Source organism: Microcebus murinus, chromosome 4 (assembly GCF_040939455.1).
Source record: "Microcebus murinus isolate Inina chromosome 4, M.murinus_Inina_mat1.0, whole genome shotgun sequence".
Classification (NCBI taxonomy): domain Eukaryota; kingdom Metazoa; phylum Chordata; class Mammalia; order Primates; family Cheirogaleidae; genus Microcebus; species Microcebus murinus.
In genome coordinates this window covers 95,900,981-95,917,013 of record NC_134107.1, presented here as the reverse complement: position 1 = coordinate 95,917,013, position 16,033 = coordinate 95,900,981, and the positions used below count along the sequence as shown (strand labels likewise).

The window sequence follows — 16,033 nt, the reverse complement described above, 5'->3', positions numbered from 1 at the left end:
TTATTTGCTAGTAAAGGAGTCAATTAGTGTTAATTGTGTTGGCAATTTAGAACACCCACCAGAGAATTGATCCAAGACAATTCTGTGATGACCCCTCTGTTGCATCTTAGTCTCGGCCATTACTCATAGTCAGGGAATCAGAGCAATAGGAAATGTCCTTTGGTCAGTGAAAATAAACATGTGCTCTCTTTCTCAAACGTTATAGTGCCTTAGGCGTCAGTTTTTAATATTGTACATGCAGTGACCTGACAATACACTCTGCCACTGATAGAGACATAGGTGTGGAAGGATCAGGGCTGAGCTGAAGGAATACATTTTAATATCAGGATGTTCACAACCTTCTCTCCTCCCTCTCTAGCCTGCCAAAGAGTATCTCGTTATTGACAGCCCCATTTCCTAACCCCCACCCCATACCTAAAGCAGCTAAGTCAATCTACTTAATAAAAGGAGGGAGGAAGGGAAAGAAGGGGAGGGGGAAGCCTGGGAGTTATGAGGGATGGCAGATAATAGAAGAGAGAAGAAAAAGGGATATAAGTTTTATTGCTGGAGTTTTGAATTTGATCACCCTTAATGTCCTTGGAGAGTCACTAGTAAAAATGGAATTTTTTACTTTATTATTTACTTACTTATTTTTCCTAGCGGGGTGTTCGTCTTTAAACATGACGTGGCTCCCTGGACAATGTGCACCGCTGCTTCATCAGGGTCACACCAGCAACAGAAATAGGATGCAGGCAGTCTGACAGGCGTCTAGCTCTAGAACTGTTCAGAAACGGGGGTGGTAGGAAGGAAAATGACGTACCTTCTCTGGCCCTCACCCACCCCAGTGACTGGAATGCCTGTTTGGCTTGTTCCTCCGCCCTTGAACACGCAGATCCTTCCTAGTTTCCCCATTCCCCTATATTCGGCAGTAACTAGATTGATTGTACAGGGAGAGCTGGATTTTGTAAGAGGGAGGAATTTTACTGAAGAAGTCCCCTGCCTTGCTACCAACTTGGTTACAGTCGCTTAAATACTGTAGCTATTCCTGCCTTTCTGCCTCAAGGGCTAAAGTGGGACAAGGCTGGTATTTTTGGTGATGAGGAAACACTTTTGTTCAGGGAGGCTGGGTGACTGTTGAACTGGGACAGAGGTCACAGCAGAGGTCACGCTGCGACTCTAGGCAGTGGGGGGGGTGGCTTTGGGTCGGGCGTCCCGTACCCCCGACTCTGGAAACGCCGCGGAGGCCTCGCAGCTGCCGGCGCACTTGAGGTTCGCACTGCCGGCTCCCCGGAGGGGGGCACCCGGGAGCCGGCGCCCGAGGAACCGAGGCCCACGCGGGAAGGTCGAGCTCGCCGGTGAGGTCACGGTTGCCATGGCTCTGGGCAGTGACGCGCGTCGGCACGTGACCAGCGGTTGCCATGGCGCCGGGCGCCCGGCGGCGCGAGCGCCCCGCCCCCCGGAGTGACGTCCGTCGCCCCCCCCCTTTCCCGCCCCCCCGCCCCCTCCCCCTCCCCCTCCCCCCGAGCCGGCTCCCCGCGGCCCCGGAGGTTTCACTGCACAACAAGATGGCGGCGGCGGCTGCGAGCGGAGCTGGCGGGGCTGCCGGGACCGGGACAGGGGGAGCCGGGCCGGCGGGCCGCCTGCTGCCTCCGCCCGCGCCGGGGCCCGCGGCCGCCCCCGCTGCCGTGTCCCCGGCGGCTGGCCCGCCGCGTCCCCCTGCCCCGGCCTCCCGCGGACCCATGCCCGCCCGCATCGGCTACTACGAGATCGACCGCACCATCGGCAAGGGCAACTTCGCGGTGGTCAAGCGGGCCACGCACCTCGTCACCAAGGCCAAGGTACCGGCGCCGGGGGCCGGGCGGCTGTCGGGCTGCGCAGCCCGGGACTGTCCGAGCGCGGCGGGGCCGGGGAGGTGTGCGACCCCCAGGCTGAGGGTCGGGCGCGGCGAGCGGGCGCAGCGTGCTGGGGAGCGCCGGGGCCGGGCCGGGCGGGGGCCGCCTGGGGTGCGGGGAGCGAGGCGCCGGGGACTGGGGGGACCCGAGAGAGGGAAACTCCGCGGGAGAGGGCGAAGGGGGCCGTTGAGCACTGGGACCCGGGACCTGGGCACCCAGGCTTGGGGAAGGGTCCTCAGGGCAGTGTGCAGGGTAGAAGAGGGATGACTGGAAAGAAGGGGTTGGAACTCTCAGGGGGTCGGGAGGCTGTGAGCCAGGAAGACTCTGGAACTAGCAATTAGGAAATCATAAGGGAGTGAGGGCAGAAGCGTACGAAACGTGGACCAGGAGGATGGGGGACGACAAGGGTAAACTGGCAGACCCGGGCTGACGAGGGGCGCCAGGACGGTTGGGGCACGGACCGGGGGTGCGTGGCGGTGCAGGGTCCTGGGAGGTCCGAGGAACCTGGTGGTGCCTTAAGACAGATAGGAATCCGCATTTGATCGTCTAAGACTGATAGATGGAGCAAATAGGAGCCTGAGGAAAGACATGGTTATTGGAGGAAGCAATGGAAAAAATGGGGAAATAAAGGGGGAAAATCGCCTTCCTTGTCGGCAGGAGGGGCCCAGTGAACAGAGGCCCTGGGGGGCCCAGGTTTATGGTGGCACAAGGAAATCAGGGGTTAAACAATTTGGGAGAGCTGATTGCTGGTTATTTTTGGTTGTTTGAGGGTCGGGAATTGTGGGCTTTGTAGAACCCAGGGTGGGCTTTCAGTGGTGGGGGGAGAGCTGCAGAAGCCAGACACCCGGAGATTACACACATGGGGCCCTTTGGTTCCCAAGGGATTTGAGGAGCTGTGGGAGTGGAACTGGCCAAGGTCAATTTGGAAGCCATATATGTATACATATAAGATTCTCTTTTTGGAGGAAATATGGGTAGCACTTTCATGTAGCCTTCTTCACTGGGAATATTGGAATCTAAGACATCAGGAGGAATCTTTTGGTCTTGATAAAATCCACAAAGGCCATTTTTACTCCAAATTTTCCTTTGCTCAGTATTTCACTTGAATGAATATTTCTAAGGTAGTCATTCATTACGTTTGAAACTGCAGTTTGTGTTTTCCCTCAACCTGAGGAATGAAGAACCTTTACAGCTGTTGCTGCCTCCTACCAAAGCCACATCAATTCCCCTTCCTCCTCAGCCTGGCTTCTGGTTATCATCACCTACCTTGTTTTTTGCTTTTATGGCACTGGCTTGATTTCAGAAACCAGTGACTTATCTAGGCCTTCTCTCCTCACTTGCAACCTGAAGTTCCTTTCTTGCCCCCTTTCTGTCAAAGACTACAAGGGGCCCTTCTTACCAGGGTGGCAGAGTGGGTGGCTGTGGAGAATTGATTGGTCAGTTTCACTTCCTCTGGAGGGCCCCCTTCTTTTTGTCAGTTTTTATCCGAGGGCCTCAAGTCTGCAGGTCAGAGCTGAAGGAGATACCGAAGTCTAGAGCTCCCTGACATTATTACCCTCAGACCCTGAAAGGGAGCCACTGAGCCAAGACTCTGGTGTTACCGCCTCACTCCTGAGTGTTTCCCATCCTGTTTACTATTATCCAGTTCACATTTATATTTACAAACAATGTGCCTTGTTCCTTTTTGGTATTTCTTTCTTTTTTTCTCTCTCTCCCTCTGTTCTAATAATCACATTGTGCTCCTGTGATTATTTTGCTCTGACCTCTAGGGGATAGACTGTGACTTTAACTGGTTGCCTGGTGTATGGTCTCTGATTTAAGGAATTTTGAATCTTCCAGCCCTTGGATACACCAAAATATTGATAAAGAAAATCTGTGACAGACAGGGTTGAATGTTTTTGTAAACGTAATTACAAACAGTTGATTCTTGGCTTTATGTATAAAAGAGACGTTTCTATCGTCAGTAGTCAGCAAAGCCAGTGCCTAATTATGGCTGGTCTACCCGCTTTCTAATTTTCGTATGTGTGTTTTCCATAGTTTTTCTCTGAGACCTTGGTATCCTTTAGGACTGTAGCGTTTTAAACATTGGCTTGTTTACAGACGGGTGTCACTGTTTATGTTGGTTTTTATCTTTGATCATTTGTGGTGTGCAGTTATGTAGTTCTTATGTATGGAAATATTCAGTCTTGAATGAGACTGAAATGGCTTGGACAATGAGTTGCATGTGTGGAACCACACTAGCATTCATTTGTGTTTCTGTAGCAGTGTGCAATTTCCTGGTTACAGTTACAAGTGCCCTATCTTTTGCTGCTTAAATTACTCTGATGACATGAGTGAAGCTTAATTCACAAGGAGTTGTCATGTGCTTTGGGTGCACGATGAGCATATTTTGGCCTGCTCCATGCTTATCTGAATCCACTTTGGAAGGGGTTTTCAAACACTGACAGCTTAGATGTGCCTAACAGCTGTTGACATACAGTATGATGGCCTATTAAGGCTATGGTTTGGTTATATAATGACAGAGAAGTCTGCATAGTTATTAGAAGTTGCAGAAGCTGCTCCTTCAGTTAACTCAGGTAGATAGATTTTTCTTCCCATGCACTGTGGTGTTTATCTTACTTCTGCAGTAAGGTCAGTTATTTGACCAAAGAGAGTTATTTTTCCCCTATCTCTTTCCAGAATGTATCATTTGTTGTTTTGTCCTTTTGAGGTGTGTGATTATTTTCTCCTCTCTTTTTTCCCTTGTAGGTCACTGAATGGTCTAGGTTTCCTTGTAACCATATATAACAATCAGGCTGATATTATTCAGATGATAACTTGTGTTGACTGAAGGCAGTTAGGTAATAGGTATTTTCTGAACATGAGAGAAATAATTATGATCCTCTTTTCTTACACACATTACCCATTCCAAGGACTAAGAGGCTAAAGTAAACTTCATTTATTGACTAGGCTACTGCATTTCATCCAATAATAAGTGGCTAAGCTGGCCCTTTCCCAATTTCTAAGTTTCAAACCTCCTAGAGAAGGATGGGGGGGGGGGGGATGAATAAAACCAGTAGAGAAAAGGAATTATTTTCCTATTTAGTTGTTGGTTACTTTTGCAGCACAGCATTCATGAGCTCAGACTTCATACTGGCAGCACTGCAGTGCTTAGAGCGTCACTGCAGAACAGTTAACAGGAGAGAATATTAATCTGTGACATACTTTGGTCAGCAGCTCACCCTGGCTATCTTTGTCCTACCTGCTTTGATTTCTGTCTTTTGGAGGAGCCTTAACCTGAGATTCTATGGCTCTGTCTTTTTGGTGGGATACTATAAAATATTAAAGAGATTAAAAAAAGATTTTTTGCCTTCAAATTGCTTGTATCTGTTGCATGTGCCTAATATACCTTTACTAGTTGGACCAATAGGAGCAAAGAGTAGATATGTTTTGTATGCATTTTAAAAGTGTGCATGACTGGAAAAGTCTTTGGTCACAGATAGTTTAAGCATATTTTAACAAATACACATATATATGTATTTGTTTTTGTATATGTATTTGTATTTGTGTGTGTGTATATATATACATATATATATACACACACACATATATATATATATTTGTCACTGATTTGTGGTAAGAGCTTCAGCTTTGGATAAGACTTTTGGGGTTTGAATCCTTTGCTGCTTAATAGTTGGGTGATCTTGGGCCATGAGAAATTATGTAACTTCTCTGTACTTGGATTTCCTTATCTGTAAAATGTGATGGCAATAGTACTTACCTAACAAGTTTGGATGTTGTGAAGATTAAATAAGATAATATATGTAGAGCTCTTAGAATAGTGCTGTGCATGTAGTAAAGTAAGTGTGTAATAAATGTTGCCATCATCATCGTCATCATCATCATCATCAGGTGCTGTAGTAACAAAGATGAGCAAGACATAGTCCCTCTTTTTTGGTTTTTGCCCCTTGAGCACAGTTCCTGTGTGCATATGCCATTAGTTTTGTGTAGGTAGATGCCATCCTGATCATATGCTTTCATGGTAAAAAAAAAAAAAAAGGAGTTTGCTTTTCCTATGTTAAGGAAGTAAAGATAACATAGTAGTTTGCTACTGTTTTAGGTGCCACTTTAAAAGAATTGGGTTTAATTCCTGTGGGGTGAGGGCTGGCAAATCTCATGAAATTGGCATTCTAAAATGTAATTTTTCATTAGTTAAACTTTTTTTAAAAAGCACTTTTGAGAGGTATTTGATGAAAACTGACTAACACTGGCTTTTGCTTTGGGCTGCCTTGAATTTTCAGTGAATTTTGTATAACTGATTTTTGTCATATTGATGATAGAGCAGTTTGAGTTCAGTCTTTTCTCCAGAGAGTCTCTTACATTCTGTGGAGAATATGTAGAAATCTTCCTATCAGTTTAAGAATACATTTGCCATTATGTGCAGAGTGTGCTACTTAGAAGGCCAAGGTCAGGATTCTTAACTTTAAATATTACACTGAGAAAACATTTTGCCCCATGACCCTATTCCAAATATTGACCAGCCAGGACAGATTTATGTTCTGTGTGGTTTAGTGCAAACTCGTTTCCATGAGGAGAACAACTGAAAGTGAGCTAAAAGCACTATTTTCACCTCTAAGGAAAAGTTTAATGAAGGAGATTAGATAGTGCTTTTGCCCATTAGAAAGCTGAAAACTTCACTGAAAGATTCATTGGTAAATGCAAGAGAATTGTGTTATAAAGAAATTGAAAGCAAGATTTACCTTAGTTACATTTTAGGATGATAGTTCCATTCCTAGACAATCTAGAAGTTACTATTGGGAACACACCTTCATTTTACACGTAGGGCTGCATCTCCCTGATTTAAAAAAAATAGAAGTGACTATTGAAAGATGACTGAATTCATTTTGATATAATTGTGATGGAGTTACTAAACTTTGCTGAAACTTTGGGAAGACTAAGACTGACTGAAACTAGTCTCTCCAGAGTCAAAATACCAGTATTCTGCTTTCAACATCAAAGATGTTTATTTTAACGTTTTGACTTTGGTGCCAGCTCCCTAGAAAGCCATAGATCTGGCTCAAGCCAGAGGTGCCCAGACTAGTTATTTCTGTGCCAGAAGTGCTGTTTTCATTTTCCAGGCATCAATCTGGCTAATGTTTTCTAGTTCGTAGCATAAAAGAGAACAAAATGGACACTTTGAAAAGAAAAAGAAATGTTCTTTACTTACCAGAGACTCTGTAATTGTGGGGGAAAAAAAGGATTTAAGACATCTCTGCACAGAGATGGAAGCTTTCCCTTATCCATTCGTTCATTCAACACATATTTACATAATGCAAAATTTTTATGACGTTTTGTTTTAGGCTCTGGAGTATACCTATGAACAAGAGACACAAAAAGCACCTGCTTTCCTGGAGTTTACTTTCTAATAGGAGGACACAGACAAGAGACATAAAAAAATAAGTAACTTCATATAGTGATGAATACTATGAAGAAAAGAAATGGGCTAGAGAATGTTTGGGGAGGGATGCTCCTTCAGATAGAGTGGTCAGGGGAGGCCTTTTCAAGATAGTGCATTTGAGCTGAGACCTGAATGATGAGAAAAAGTCCCTTAAAACCTGAGAAGATTTGGAAGACAGAACATTCCATGCAGAAAGAATAGCAAGTGCAAAGTCCTTTGGGCAAAAATGAGCTTGGTTTAGGCAAAGATGTGACAAAAAGTCATGGCATCATGGTGCCTCAGTGAACAAGAGGGGGTGGTGGTAAGGGATGAGGCCAGACAGGTAGGCAGAGGCCAGATTGTCTAGGACCTAGACTCTAGGTCTTATAGGCCATTTTATGGAATTGGTTATGAAACAGGGTTGACATTAGAGGGTTTCAAAGCAGAGCACTGACATCATCTGATTTATGTCTTTAAACACTCATGCTGGTTATTTTATGGTTAAGAGTAAATATGCTTTTTCTGATGCATTTCTTGAGATAAGGGAGGTATTCAATTTTAACAGCTTATATTCTTTCACACTGTAAGAGAATGCCGATATAAACTGCACATAAATTAAGCATGATCAACCAATAAATATTTGTTGATTTACTAGGTACAGAATAGACCTTAGAGGTGTTTCTATTCTTCCTTTTCCAGAGTCTGGGAACATGGACTTAACAGAATTTAGAATCTCAGGTTTTAAGGGACTATTAAATATTAAAGTCTTTTAGATCTGTGGTCCCCAGCTCCCATGGCCGTGGACTGGTACCAGTTAGTGGCCTGTTAGGAACCAGGCCGCACAGCAGAAGGTGAGTGGCAGGCGAGCAAAGCTTCATCTTTATTTACAGCGGCTCTCCATTGCTTTCATCAATGCATAAGCTCTGCCTCCTGTCAGATCAGCAGTGGCATTAGATTCTCATAGTAGTGGGAATCCTACTATAAACCGTGTGTGCGAGGGATCTCGGTTGTGCACTCCTTATGAGAATCTAATGCCTGATGATCTGAGGTGGAGCTGAGGCAGTGATGCTAGTGCTGCAAATAGAGATCATCATTAGCAGAGAGGTTTGACTGCACAGAGTCCGTAATCAGTTGCTTGCAGACTTGTATCAACACCCTATCAAGGCTGGGCACAGTGGCTCACACCTGTAATCCTAGCACTCTGGAAGGCCAAGGCAAGAGGATCGCTCAAGGTCAGGAGTTTGAAACCAGTCTGAGCAAGAGTGAGACCTCGTCTCTACTAAAAATAGAAAGAAATTAATTGGCCAACTAAAAATATGTAGAAAAAATTAGCCAGGCATGGTGGTGCGTGCCAGCAGTCCCAGCTACTCGGGAGGCTGAGGCAGGAGGATTGCTTGAGCCCAGGAGTTTGAGGTTGCTGTGAGCAAGGCCGATGCCACAGCACTCTAGCCCAGGCAACAGAGTGAGACTCTGACTCAAACAAACAAACAAACAAACAAAACAAAAAAACCCCCTCTATCAAGTGACAGTGTAATAATAATAGAAATAAGGTGCACAATAAATTTAATGCACTTTAATCATCCGGAAACCATCCTCCCTAGCCTCCTGCTGTCTATGGAAAGATTGTCTTCCATGAAAGTGGTCCCTGGTGCCAAAAAGGTTGGGGACCACTGGTTTAGACTGTTTATCCATTAGATTCATGACTTTCTGTTGTATTTCTCCCCTCACCCCCCTCATTTTCCCCAAGTCATATAGTTAGTTAGCAGGGAAGCTGGAATTAGAATCCAGGTATAGCCCTACTCCTACTTAGCTCTACCGTAACTCCTCCAATCATAGGAAACATTGCCCTTGCCCCCTGAGCACTTGGTCTTTTATTAGAGAAGCAAGATATACCTACCAATTAAAGTCTAACATTTATCCTCTTTATTAAGACAAATCAGATGTGAGATGTTATAAGAGGAAACATTTCCAAATAGGGAGGAAGAGTAATATACCAACACTGTATTTTACCTGTCCTTTGGCATTATGTCACTTTGTCACGACTACCACTTATCTGCAGTGCTGTATGGGTCCACTCCTTTGCCTTTAAATCTCCTACTCACATACCTGTTGGTCCCTCCTTGGCATGACTGATACACAAAGGAAGTAAAAAAGGGAAAGAAGTAAGTCCAGAAGATTTAGTGACCATAAAAATAGTCTGCCTTATATAGTTTTCTTGTATCACTGTATCTAGCTAGCTCTCACAAAATATGGATTCTTATACTTTTGTTCTGTTAGGCTGGTCTGATCTGCCTTTGAAGGTACCTTTCTTAGATGACCTCTTCACTTACCAGATCATTACCAGTTTCCAGGGATGGTGCCGTCATATAACTCATTAAGGGAACTAGTTATCAAGATAGATACCTTGATGACACGGGTGAAGATCAAGAGAACTACTTATCTCGGGTTCCTTTTAATTTGGTTCTAGTTTCTAGTCTGAGCCATGCCTGTTCCTCAGCTAAATGACCTCACCTATCAGGTAAGTCCCTGGCTCCTCCTAATATGAATAGCTTGGTGGTCTCTTACTGGTGTAATAGTATAGTCATACTGTCTTGTGGATGACTGATAACACCCAGAGGATGAAAATTATATACATTCTCATGGGATTTTGTCTTAATGTAATAAATCGTTGCTACATATATGGCCTAGGCAGTGTCTTTGGGACGCCTCAGCAGTCTTGGATGAATTACCTTCTTTTGGATCTGTTCAGAATAGAATCCCAGAAGTTAGTACAAAACTGTTGGATGAGCCATCATGAAGTTATGTTAGGAACATATTTCTCTTTAGGAGGTGTATGATCCATGGTAGACAGGGAGTTTCTGGCAACTGATTTCATCTCAGAATTAGGCTTTTCAAATCTGATTAGGAATCAGATTTTGAATACTTAGCCACATTTCCCAGAAACTGAAATGGAGGCAAAAGCAAACCCATTGCCTCTTTAAGCTTGTCTATATGGGCTGGGCTCACTCAGTTGGATACTTTGGCCAGGTATTTTAAACTAAATTTAGGCTTTGATTGGGAAGTCCTGAAAAGTTATCAAATTTTTGCCTAGTTTCAGCTGCAGCACATACTTACCAGCAGTATGCTTTTACTTCTCGTAGCTCCCCCGAGAAGAATTGAATGTGAAAGTTTAGGTTAGTTACCTATGTTTCTTGAGACTGAATTTTTTGGAGAATTTTTCATTCATTCATTCAATAAACTTTTTTTTTTTTTTTTTTGAGACAGAGTCTCACTTTGTTGCCCAGGCTAGAGTGAGTGCCGTGGCATCAGCCTGGCTCACAGCAACCTCAATCTCCGGGGCTCAGCGATCCTACTGCCTCAGCCTCCCTAGTAGCTGGGACTACAGGCATGCACCACCATGCCCGGCTAATTTTTTGTATATATATTTTTAGTTGGTCAATTAATTTATTTCTATTTTTGGTAGAGATGGGGTCTCGCTCAGGCTGGTTTCGAACTCCTGACCTTGAGCAATCTGCCCGCCTCGGCCTCCCACAGTACTAGGATTACAGGCGTGAGCCACCACGCCCGGCATCCAATAAACTTTTGAAAATTATTTATTAAAATTATAAATATATGGTATAGGGCATGAAATTTTTTTTTTTGTGGTTCTCAAATGATCCTTTATTGAAATATTTTCCTTTGTACTTTTTAACTAGCTGGGCATTCATTGCATCATTGTTGATGTCATCTATGATGTCATGAGGGTGGTAGCCATTCACATTACAGCCCATAGCCTGGGCAGTCCCCAGAATCTCTTTAATGGTTCCAGAGAGCTCTCTGGCGAAAGATCAGTACTGCATCTATCTCGTAGTGTATCTTATTAAAACGGGTATTTCCGTTTTAATGTTTTTCTGTTTCTTTGTGTCTCTTGTTGGTTCCTTGAGGGCTTGAATGATCAACGCAGAGGCAGAAGGTACCACTTCAGTCTGGGCCTGTCTGTTCTGAATAGTCAGTTTCACTGTAATCCTCAGACCCTTCTAGTCACTGGTTGCCTTGGTGATGTCATCACCAACCTTTTTTGGAGACAGACCCAGGGGGCCGATCTTGGGGGCCAGGGCAGATGTGGCACTGACTTCGCCACTGGTGCCCCTCAGGTACATGAGTTTGATCTTCTTGGGGTTGAACATAGGTGGCATGGTGGAGGCGGCTGGTGTCAGATGAACCTGGATTCAGGACAGCTGAAGAAAGTTGGACTTTGGCCTCCTCTGAGCTAAACACAGAAAGCTGGCACAAAATTTAAAAGGTGCAAAGGAATATCCAGTGAAGTGAATTCTTCCTGCCACCCCAATACCTCAGCCACAGTTTGAGTCTGGTTTCATAACTGATTATTAAAGGCTTCCTTCCAAGTGCTAGATGCTGTTTACCTTCAGATAGTGCTTAGACATACTTGAAATTTCTAAAAGTCATTTTACTTAAAATTAAAAAAAAATGTCTAATTTCTATTGCTAGTTAAGATGGCATAGTGATAGTTTAATATAAATTTCATGAAGTCAGGGATTTTAATCTGTTCTTTACTGCTGTATTCCTAGTGCTTAGTACAATGTCTATATATATTTGTTGAGTAAATGAATATAAGTATTAAAAAAGAGCTGAGTTTATATACTCTTTTTTTTTTTAATTTTAGACATAGGGTCTTGCTCTGTCAGCCAAGCTGGAGTACGGTTGTGTGATCATATCTCATTGTAGCCTCAAACTCCTGGGCTCAGGCGATCCTCCTGGCTCAGCCTCCCAAGAGGACTACAGGCATGCACCACTGCACCTGGCTTTTTTTCCCTTTTAGACACAGGGTCTCACTACATTGCCCAGGCTGGTCTTGAACTGCTGGCCTCAAGTGATCTTCTTGCATTGGCCTTCCAAAGTGCTGGGATTATAGGTGTGAGCCACTGTACCCAGCTATACTCATAATATATCTTAGACTTTTACTGTTAGAATTTTTAATCTCTAGTTAAGATGTTAAGAATGTTAATAATTTTCTAACTTTTTCTTATAAACCTCTGGGTAGGGAGATTTCACAACCTTTCTGGGCAAGTAATTGAATTTTGCCATATCTCAAACTTTCATTATGTGTATCTACAGTAAATCCTGCAATTTAAATTCAAGTCTTTACTTAAAATGGAAGGTTCTTGCATATCTAGGCTCCCAGTGGGTTATTTCCCTGAGATATAGTCAGTATAGTCAGCCTCTTCTGCATTGGAGCCTCTCTGCCTTTGGAGACCTACCAGACTGCCTTGGTCTGCTGGCACTTCCTGAAAATAACTTCAAACCATTTGTTGAGTTACTTCTTGTTCTTTTCTTGATACTAAGTGATCTGATTTAAAAAACAAAGCATTATCTTCTTAGCTTTGGCCTTGCAAAAAAAATTTAAAAATAAATAAAAAATCAAACCCAAAGACAAACTTTCCTTGTCACTGGCTTTTAATTGTTTAAAAAATTAAAAAAAAATTATTTCCAAGATATACTAGAGGCCAAAAAATTTTTTAAAAATTATTATGGATACATAATAGTTGTATATCTTTATAGGGTACATATATTTTGATACAGGCCTACAATGTCAATTAATCAAATCAGGGTAATTGGGGTATCCATCACCTCAGGCATTTATCATTTCTTTGTGTTAGGAACATTCCAATTGCACTCTTTTAATTATTTTAAAGTATTATTCTCTAACTTATTGTTGATTATAGTCGCTTCATTGTTCTATCAAATATTGTTCATTCTATCTATCTCACTATATTTTTGTACCCATTAACCATCCCCACTTTATCCCCCTCCCCCACCCTCATCCTTCTCAGCCTCTGGTAACCATCATTCTTCTCTCTGTTTCCATGAGGTCAATTGTTTTTAATATTTAGCTCCCACATATGAGTGAGAACATGTGAGATTTACCTTTCTGTACTTGGCTTCTTTCTTTTTTTTTTTTTTTGAGACATAGTCTCACTCTGTTGCCCTGGCTAGAATGCCGTGGCATGAGCCTCGCTCACAGCAACCTCAAACTCCTGGGTTCAAGCAATCCTTCTGGCTCAGCCTCCCAAGTAGCTGGGGCTACAGGCATGTGCCACCATGCCCAGCTAATTTTTTTGTATATATTTTTAGTTGGCCAATTAATTTCTTTCTATTTTTTTTTTTTTTTAGTAGAGATGTGTCGCTCTTGCTCAGGCTGGTCTCGAACTCCTGACCTTGAGGAATCATCCCGTCTTGGCCTCCTAGAGTGCTAGGATTACAAGCGTGAGCCACACTGCTCCTGGCCTGTACTTGGCTTATTTCACTTAAATGTTCTCCAGTTCCATCCATATAATGGCAGGATTTCATTCTTTTTTGTGGCTATATAATATTGTGTACATGTACCACAATTTCTTTATCCATATATCTGTTGATGGACAGTTAGGTTGATTCCATATTTTGGCTATTATGAATAGTGTTGTAGTAAACATGGGAATGCAGATATCTTTTCGATATACTGAATTCCTCTCCTTTGGATATATACTCAGCAGTGGCAATGGTGGCTCATATGGTAGTTCTATTTTTAGTTTTTTGAGGAACCTCCATACTGTTCTACATAGTGGTTGCACTAATTTACGTTCCTACCAACAGTTTAGGTGAGTTCCCCTTTTTCCACATCCTCACCAGCTATTCATTATTGCCTTTCGATAAAAGACATTTTAACTGGGGTGAGATATCTCATTGTAGTTTTGACTTGCATTTCTCTGATAACTAATGATGATGAGCATTTTTTCATATACCTGCTTGGCCCTTAATTTTAATTGGTTACTTTTAATGGTCCTTACCTTTAGTGAATTAAATCAACTAGTATTTGTTGTATCATCTGTATGCAAAAAGTAGCAACTACTGGTACTAGACGACAAGAAGATAGATTTGATTCTTGTTAGGGTAGTCAAAGGGTTAAGTTAGAGGAGCAGTTGAATGCTTACAGCTTGAACCTAATAGAGGAAGGAAGACAATAGGTATTAAGCATAAATTCCTTTACCTTAACCACACTGTCGGTTGTTACTGGTTCTCTATAATCACTTTGCCTTATTATTATTTTTTTTTACTATAAAAATATCTGTGCTCATGGAAGAAATTTGGCAAAATTCAGATTTTTTTTTTCTTTTTTAGAGATAGGGTCTCACTGTGTTGCCCAGGCTGGAGTGCAGTGGTGTTATAGCTCACTGTAAGTTTGAACTCCTGGGCTCAAGCAATCCTCCCTGCTCAGGCTCCATAGTACCTGGGACTAAAGGTGTACACCACCATACCTGGCTAATTTTTTAATCTTTTGTAGTAACAGGGTTTTGCTATGTTGCCCAGGCTGGTCTTGAACTCCTGGCCTCAAGCAATCCTCCTGCTTTGGCCTCCCAAAGTGCTGGAATTACAGGCATGAGCCACCATGCCTGGCCAAATTCAGAAAATTATATAGAAGCAGAAGGAAAAAAATCACTGATAAATCCTGCTACCCAGAGGCAATAGTTATTAATATTGTAAAATACTTTTACTTCTACCTATATATTTTTAAATAGTTGAGATCATATTGATATACTATTTTATTCCTTTCCCCCCTTACCATTATAAGTATTTTCCCATTATTAGAAACTATTAGTAAATATCAGTTTTAATCTACATGTACCTTTCCGTGATATGACTGCTATTTTTTTGAACCTACTTTGTGATTTAAAGGTTTTTTTTTCCCCCCCAGTTTTTTTTTTTTTTTTATTTTGGCATATTATGGGGGTACAGATTTTAAGGTTTCAATAAATGCCCATTCCCCCCCCCCCCAGTTTTTTACTTTACACATTTGTTGTGATAACCATTTTGTACACAAATCTTTGATGTGATTCTGATTCTTTGCTCAGGATAGATTGTTGAAAGTGAAATTACGGGGCCAAAGGTAACACATGTTTGTAAGACATCTGATGTGTATGTTGCCACATTATTTTCCAGAAAGATTGCACCAGGTTTAACCTCCCCAGCAGTGTACGAAAAGGCCTGTCTCACAACCAGCCCCACTGGCTCTCTTTAACTTATCTGTCTCCCCTTCTGCCTTTGTTGGCTTGGGGTTTAGGGTTTTTAAGTCCCTACTGCTTCTTTAAACCTAATGCCGTAGATATAGTACAAATTGAAAGAGGATTATAGCAGCTGCCTCATCTGTCTTTTCCTGAACCAAACCTGGAAGAGGAATGAAAAGAATAAGTGTGAATCTAATCTCTCAGTTGCATTTTATGAATCATCATTCTTTCCTTTCATAAGGGACATAAACCTAAACTGGAGAAATTGCTGAATGAAGAAGAAAGGTATTGAATGAGAAACAGACTCTGATTACCTGAACCTTTTAATTTTTAATTTTAATCTTTATTTTTTAAGAGACAGGATCTGCTCTGTTATCCAGGCTGGAGTGCAGTGGTGCAATCATAACTCACTGCAGCCTCAAACTCTGAGGCTCAAGCGGTCTTCCTGCCTCAGCCTCCAAAGCACTGGGATTACAGGTGTGTGCCAACAGGCTTGGCCTGTACCTTTGATTTTTAAATAACTGTTATTTGGAAAACCTGAGTGAGAATTTCAGAGATTAATGAAGGTTGTAAATTGTTACTCCCTCTTTTTTTTTTTTTTTTTTTTGAGACAGAGTCTCGCTTTGTTGCCCAGGCTAGAGTGAGTGCCATGGCATCAGCCTAGCTCACAGCAACCTCAAACTCCTGGGCTCAAGCAATCCTGCTGC

General features: G+C 42.6%; 2 protein-coding genes and 1 pseudogene across 8 annotated transcripts in view; 1 reads left to right on the top strand and 2 right to left on the bottom strand.

The window, feature by feature from the left end:
* Nucleotides 1–1,321, bottom strand: part of PAFAH1B2 (platelet activating factor acetylhydrolase 1b catalytic subunit 2) — a 67,492-nt gene extending 66,171 nt beyond the window's left edge. The window contains exons 1-2 of the mRNA XM_012773674.3: nucleotides 1,198–1,321; nucleotides 627–759 (exon numbers count right to left, since the gene is read on the bottom strand). Coding sequence (XP_012629128.1) covers nucleotides 627–661 — 35 coding nt within the window. The 5' untranslated portion in view covers nucleotides 662–759; nucleotides 1,198–1,321. The remainder of the gene's footprint in view (nucleotides 1–626; nucleotides 760–1,197) is intronic.
* Nucleotides 1,322–1,528: 207 nt separating this feature from the next.
* Nucleotides 1,529–16,033, top strand: part of SIK3 (SIK family kinase 3) — a 235,311-nt gene continuing 220,806 nt past the window's right edge. For all 7 annotated transcript variants that reach the window (XM_076002538.1, XM_076002535.1, XM_076002537.1 and 4 more), the window contains exon 1: nucleotides 1,529–1,817. In XM_076002538.1, the coding sequence (XP_075858653.1) occupies nucleotides 1,545–1,817 (273 nt within the window). In that variant the 5' untranslated portion in view covers nucleotides 1,529–1,544. The remainder of the gene's footprint in view (nucleotides 1,818–16,033) is intronic.
* On the bottom strand, nucleotides 10,975–11,462 carry LOC105876081 (large ribosomal subunit protein uL11-like; annotated as a pseudogene).